The 6,732-nt window shown below is 55.8% G+C and overlaps 1 protein-coding gene across 1 annotated transcript; it reads right to left on the bottom strand.

Annotated features, from left to right (window-relative positions):
- Positions 1-1,100: 1,100 nt before the first annotated feature.
- FAM167B (family with sequence similarity 167 member B) lies at positions 1,101-3,559 on the bottom strand. The gene is made up of 3 exons (XM_037499988.2): positions 3,520-3,559; positions 2,290-2,584; positions 1,101-1,566 (listed from the first exon to the last, which is right to left on the bottom strand). Exons 2-3 carry the CDS (start codon positions 2,545-2,547, stop codon positions 1,360-1,362), a joined length of 465 nt encoding a protein of 154 aa, XP_037355885.1. The 5' UTR covers positions 2,548-2,584; positions 3,520-3,559; the 3' UTR covers positions 1,101-1,359.
- Between the last annotated feature and the right edge of the window lie 3,173 nt (positions 3,560-6,732).

Below are 6,732 nucleotides of genomic sequence, written 5' to 3'. Positions count from 1 at the left end.
AACCCCGTGTTGTCAAGAGGCCTCGGCTGTGGGCTAGAGGGCAGAACATCACCTACTAATTCTGGAGAGCAGGCAACACTTTTAATTCAGGTGGAAACAAGCTGAAGGCCTGTGAGAGGTGTAGGCCTGGCACTATCTCCTGCAACAGGTACAAGACAGAATAAACACTTCTGCCCAAGCACCCAGGTGCAGGCAGCCGACTGGTGGGATTTGTCTTGTAAGCAGGAGGCAGGAACCTTGTGAAGAGCAGCAAGCAGGTCAAGACTCTCCCCTCCCCCTGGAGCCAGACTGAGGGTGGGACCCTCACAGGCTGAGGGTCAGGCCACTAGTGTTATGAGGAAATCCAGGTGGCCTGTGTTGGGCCCAAGAGCTGGACGTTGACCCCACCCAGAGGAAAGTATAAATGCGTCACCACCACCAGCACCCAGCGGAGCCTAAAATGAGTGAGCAGGTTGGGGGAGGGGAACCCACAGAGCATTGTTGGGGTTTGTGAGGTGGAAGCTGATGCACCTCAGCCGTGGAGGGAAGGGGGAGACAGGAAATGGGGGGGGGAGAGGAAGCCAGAGTTGGAAATTCAAAGGGTAATATAGAAACAAAGACTGAGAGACACAAAGTGAAAAAAAAAATCTACAGAATGCCACAGACTCCAGGCAGGAGGCAGGGCCCAGCTCCTTGGTGTGATCCTGAGCACTCCACTCTCTGGTCTCTGGGCCTCAGCAAATACCACAGGTGACAGCAATGATAAGCACTAGTTCACACTAACTGGGTATTTACTGTGCATTATCTCACTTAAGACATATCCAGGGCCTGGCCTGTACCCCAGTTCTTTTATAAATAAATAAATCTAAAAAAAAAAAAAAGGACATATCCAAATACTTGTGGAGAATTAGCATTTCCATAAAGAAAGATTCAGGGTTAAGAGACCTCCTCAAGGATGAATAGAAATTAATGGTAGAGATGGTTTTGAAGATCCTGCATTTGTCATCAGCCCATTTACCTAAGTCGCCTTCCATGGGGGGCATCAAGCAGGTGACATGCAGCAAGATTGAGCCTGAAGAACTGACTGCAGAGGCCTCGATGGGAAGCAGAGAGGTCATTTATTGAGGAGTCTGGGACTTTGTGCTCCTCCCCTTCTTCTCACGCTCCCCTTTGCCAAACCACCCCCCCAGCTGGGGCGGCAGTGTAGGGACAGGATGCTGGGGCTTTATAACCCCAGAGAGCAGGGATGGCTCCACCCACCAACCTTTCCTCCCGCCCAGGTGCTGGCACCTCTGGGGTACCCCTCTCTTCCTCCTTCCCAGCTGGGCTGGGGAAGAGTTGGTGAATGACTGAATGTCCCAGGAGACAGGCAGGTGCCACTTAACAAAGAGTGAAGCGCCGGGCGCTGATGTTCATGCGGGTGAGGCCGAGATGCCGCAGTGGCGGGGCCAGTTCCAGTTCCATTTCCGCCTCGTCCAGCAGCTCCTGGTGCAAGTGACAGGCTTGGTCCACCTTCAGCCGGTGCAGCTGGGCCCGCAGCCTCAGCAGCTGTCCCGCCAGCTGCTGGTCCTGAGCCTGCATCTCCCGCTGCAGCCGAGAGGGGGCGTAAGCCTGCAGGCCCAGCCCGAGTCGCTGGGGCCATTCTTGCAGTTTGGTCAACTCCCTGGTCTTTTTGGAATGGGGGAGCATGGGGGCCGGACGACACACTGTGTTCTCCCCACCCCATCTCACAGCAACCAGATCCCTCCCTATCTCTCAAACTGGTGTTCCTAAAACCAAACTAAGGACCATTGTTAAGCAAATACGGATGTCTGGGGGGGGGGGGGGGGGGGGGGGGGGTGGGGGTGGGGGGAGGGTTGGGAGGGTTCCAGATCAATTCAGTGGAAGCTGCATATATGAAGCCTGGACACCTTTATATTGGCACATGTCATCTAGTCAATACTCGCCCCTCAAATTTTTAGACTTGGCCAGTGCATCTTTTCCTACTTCACTGTATTTTGGGGTACAGCAATTCCTAGAGTAGGGGAGGCCATGTCTTCCTCCCTGTAATTGGTGACCTCCAAGGACAGAAGCTCTGTGCCTTGAACCACAAGAGAACAAACAAGGTCAGTAGTTTGGAGGGGATCCTTCTTCAGCTTCAAGGCTCCCCCAAATAATACACAGAAATTCATTCCTGGCCCTCAACTCCAGCACACAGCCACAGGAGTGGGAAGTGCTGGGGGCGGGGGGGTCCATTCTCATCCCCTCCCCATACCCTGAAGAGGACTGATCCCAAGGCCCTCTGCAAAATGCCCACCCCACCACACTTACCAGCTCCTGTCGGAGCCACTCCAGGGCAGAATCCATTGAGTTGAAGCCACAAATGGCCCCAAGTCCATCTGGCCCAGGTTTGGCTTGGACCCTGCACCAGGACTGGCTCTGGACCCGGGCTGTCCACTCCAGATATGAGGGCCGCCGTGTCTGCAGTTGCAGCTTAGCCGTCAGAGCCTTCACACAGTCCAGGCTCTCTTCTGTCTCGTCCTCATCTTCTTCACCCACTGCCTGAAATTTCAGTGACCCCAAGGACATGGTGGGTTTGGGGTGAGTGATAGGCAGGGCTGCAGCTCTGAAATTAGGAAAAGGTTGGCAATATTGCCCAGGAGCGGTGGCAGGATCCAAGGGTAGAAGTGTGTCCAGGAGTGTGCAATGAATGCTAAAGGTGGGTCAGGGAGGCTGAGTCAGGGAGGCTGGGTGAGTAGATGGGTGTGGGAGGCTGAGTGTGCAAGGGCTGGAATTTTCCTGACTGCTAATCTGGGAGCCACGTGATGCCCATCCGGGTGGGGGCAGGAGGAACCCTGCTCCTGTGGCCCCTTGAGTGAATTTTATTGTCTTTGCCCAGAAGGAGACACCCAGTTTCCAGAAAGGAAGTTCCTCCAGGATAAGGAAAGCATTGTCTCCACCAGACTTGGCCCTCTCCCCACGACCCATGTTAAGGGAGCGAGGAGGGGATAGGAGGCTGATGAGCTGCCCTGTGCTCACTCATGACACTGGCCCTTCGGTAAGGGAATAGAATCCAGAGCCCTGACCTGGGAGTCAGGAGCCCTAGATTCTGGTGCTGGTTCTGAGACCTTGGACAAGTCACGGACTGTTGGGACTGATGGATGCTTTCAAGCTACATTAACAGGGACTCCAGATTCCCTTGGGAAACCCTTAAAAACTGCTTGTCTTGTCAGCTATAAATTGGCTCCTAGACCTCTCTCTCCCTACCTCTCTCAGGGCCTCAAACAGAGCAGTTCCCCTTTTTAAACTTTGTATAAAATATAACACGCACCCACCTATAGTTGTACCACTTATATAACCAGCAGCCAGATTAGGCAACAGAATACTACCTGCATTCAGGAAGCTTCCTTTGTGCTGGTGTGTCTTTACTCTCCTAAGGGGAATACTGTAGCAGCAGGGCAGGAAGGCACAGAGCAGGGTCTCTATGATCCTATGCAGACAGGTAAAGGAGGAGAGCCCTAGAGCCCTCCATGGCTTTTCAGGTTTTTATTGGGATTTTACCAAGTAACCGGGAGGCAGGGATGCCAGGGGGCCAGGAGGTTGGCAGGCCTCCTAGCTCCCAGCGAATCTTCACTCTTTCTGGGCTCTTCTGCATTCTCTCGTGGTCTCCTTCTCTCTCTTCTGCTTCTCTTTCTCTCTCATTCACTTCTGGTGCTTCCCTCCTGCTGGTTCTCTCCTGCTGGTTCTGCTCACACCGCCCCTTCTCAGCCCAGGTGAACCCACCTACATATACCCATGCCCTACTCCAGGTGCCTGCCATCAGGCATGCATTCAGGACCGGAGGGAGGGCAGAAAAACCTGACAATCTTTCACCCTACAACTACCCTCATTTTTTTTTCTTAAGATTTATTTATGCATACAAGAACTGGGGTGACAGGCCAGAGGTGTTGGGGGGGGGTGAGAGGATTCACCAGAGACAGAATGGGGAACAGAATAGGCAGATTAACTGAAATATACTGTTGAGGGGAGCAGCGGGCGAGACAGGAGAGGTCTGCTGCACCATGTGGGTAGCTCCCTGGCCGGGGATCAAACTCATGCCACAGTGGCTGGCAATAGCTTGGTAGAGCTGAGACTAAGCCCTGTGCCACTAGGGAGGCCCCTACTACCCTCATTTCTGACAGCAGAGATTAGTTTGCCTCCATATACTTTCCAGTGGTCTCAAACTTTAGCATAGAAATCACCTGGGAAGGGTATTAAAACAGGTTGCTCTCACAGCTCCCACCCCACCCCCAGCCTGAGATGGGATCCTGATTATTCACTTTTCTAGTGAATTGCCATCCCAGCTGTGGCTGATTTGGAATTCTGTAATTTGTACTCTTTTATGTCTGGTTCCTGTTATAGGGCACTTCCAAGTTTCTATTTTATATAATACATTTTTATATTTAAATAATATATGGCCCATCTATGTTATTTTTTTTTAATTTGAGAGAAGGGTTTTGCGCGCACACACACACACACACACCAAAAAAGCCTGGAACTTAGTGGGCCAGAAGGCTCTTTGAAGGCAGAGTAGATTCTTAGTATTCAGTGCTAAGCACAGCAAGGGGATCAATGTTCAAGAATTCAAAGAATAGTTGGATGGATGAATGTGATGAGTGAATCCTCCACTAAATGTTTCCTCTCCTGTAATTTACCAGTTGTTTTTTTTTTTTTTAATAGAGGCATGTTTTATTTATTTATTTATTTATTTATTTGTTTGTTTTTTTGTATATACATGCACTGGGTACAGTCAGAAGCGCGGGAGGGTGAGAGAATTCACCAGAGCCAGAGCGGGGAGCAGAGCAGGCAGAGGGACCGAAGTACACTGCTGAGGGGAGCAGCGGGTGGCAGGGGAGGTCTGCGCGCCATGTGGGACCCTCCTCTGGTGGCCGGGGAGCAGCCGGGGATCGAACCTGTAGAGGACCCCTTATATCAGGAACTTCCAGCAGTGCGGGAGGGGGGGCTGGTGTGAGGCACACCACTGCCTGTATTTAAGGTAGACCAAGGGATTTCCCCCTACCCGCCTTACCCCCCCATATGCAGCCTCACAGATAGGGAAGGACGCAGTTTCCAGTTTCACACCCACACAGTGGAAGAGATTGTTATTCTCTTTTTTAAGTCATTAGGAGTGCCAGCACCCCAGTGTGTGTGTGTGTGTGTGTGTGTGTGTGTGTGTGTGTGTGTGTCAGTCCTGTGACTCAGGCATGAGCTTAAGAGCTTTAAGCAAGATTATTCACCCCATTTCACAGATGAGGAAATTGAGATTTCCTTAACAGGTTCTGCTGCGGTGGCCACCAAAAGGTGCTGGCAGTAGGAGAGGGGAGTTCTTGCGAAACTGCGAACTTTCCTCCAAGCGGCCTCCTTGACAGCAGTTGCCCACAACCCAGGGAGTTCCTGCCCCTTTGGGAGGCTGGCGCTGGCCCAGGCTGACAGCCACCCCACACCCCACCCCCGTCCCCTGGCCTGAGTCTGTGCTGCTGGGCCTCAGCACCCCACCACGGGAAGGGAGTTCTCGGAACTGATCCATACGGGTCAATGAGCTCCTGGGGGCCTGGAGGCGCCCTCCTGGGCGTCATGCTGTGCTTCACCGGCCACCACCTGCTGCTGCCGTCATCGTCCCGGACCTGTGGCTGCAGCTGCAGCCTAGAGTCAGCCCCACCCAGAAGAGGTGAGACGTGGCGGGGCATCCCCGGAGTTGGGGCACGTGAGGTTCTGCGGGGAGAGGGCAAAGGGCAAGCGCAGCTGGAACTCTTGCCCCTCAGAGTAATGCCCAATCCTGGAGAACTTGTTTCTCGCCCCCTGGAGGCGGGAGGGGGACACTAAGTGGCAGCCAGGCCATCCCAGGGCCGCGGGTGGCTCTGGCACCATCACGCGGCGCTGTAAGGACCTGCGGGTACTGCACCTGGACACAGGGCATGGAAGCGACGCTGGACATCGCCACCTCTGTTGAGTGTACCCGAAGTCCCTAAGCTACCCCTGGACAGTATCGAGGGGAGTAAACAGGCTTCTGTGCCGGGGAGCTCAGCACTGCGAATGGCAAGGCGATGCGGCGTGGCCTGGAACACTTGGCGAGGCGCGGCGAGCTTGCCTCCCGCCCCTGCGCCCGCTGGCGCCCGCTGGACCCGGCAGGCCGCCTCCTGCGCCCTGATGCTACCAGGCTCCCGGGGCCCCGCCGGGCCCCGCCGGGCCCGCCCCCGCCGGGCCCCGCCCCCGCCGGGCCCCGCCCCCGCCGGGCCCCGCCCCCGCCGGGCCCCGCCCCCGCCGGGCCCCGCCCCCGCCGGGCCCCGCCCCCGGGGTCAAACGCGTCTCTGCCCTGTCTCCGCTTATGTGCCCGCCGGCCCCGGCCCAATCCCGGCCCCGCGCCCATTCAATCCCGCCTTCTCCCCCGTGACGCACACCCTCTCGCGGCTCTCGAAGTCCCGCCCACGGGTGATCTCCGGAAGCAGGACCCACCCACTTTCCAGTCGTTTGCTCTCCGCCCGCTGCGCCCACAGCCCACCCCAAGACCGAGGGACAGCCCTTGCGAGTTGCGTGCTGCAGGCCCCTGCGCTCCGGCTGGCTCCGGCCGGGCTGCAGTGTCGGACCCTATCCCTGGGCCTGGGTGAGAACAGCGGGAGGAACCGAGTCCCGGTCCGCAGGTGCTGCTCCGCTGCAGCTCTCCCCTGCTGCCCGGAGAGTGAGGAGTTGCTACAAGCGGTGCTGGCTGGGGGGAGGCCTGGGGCCCCGGGTTTCATC

This window comes from Talpa occidentalis, unplaced genomic scaffold, assembly GCF_014898055.3.
Source record: "Talpa occidentalis isolate TD23 unplaced genomic scaffold, MPIMG_talOcc4v2.1 talOcc4.9, whole genome shotgun sequence".
Lineage (NCBI taxonomy): Eukaryota > Metazoa > Chordata > Mammalia > Eulipotyphla > Talpidae > Talpa > Talpa occidentalis.
This window is presented reverse-complemented; position numbering and strand designations above follow the sequence as displayed.

Coding starts and splice junctions, on each gene's coding strand:
- FAM167B (XM_037499988.2), bottom strand. CDS start 2,547: ATGTCCTTGGGGTCACTGAAATTTCAGGCAGTGGGTGAAGAAGATGAG. Junction 1,567..2,289: donor AGTGGCTCCGACAGGAGCTG/GTAAGTGTGGTG, acceptor TCTCGGCTGCAG/CGGGAGATGCAGGCTCAGGA.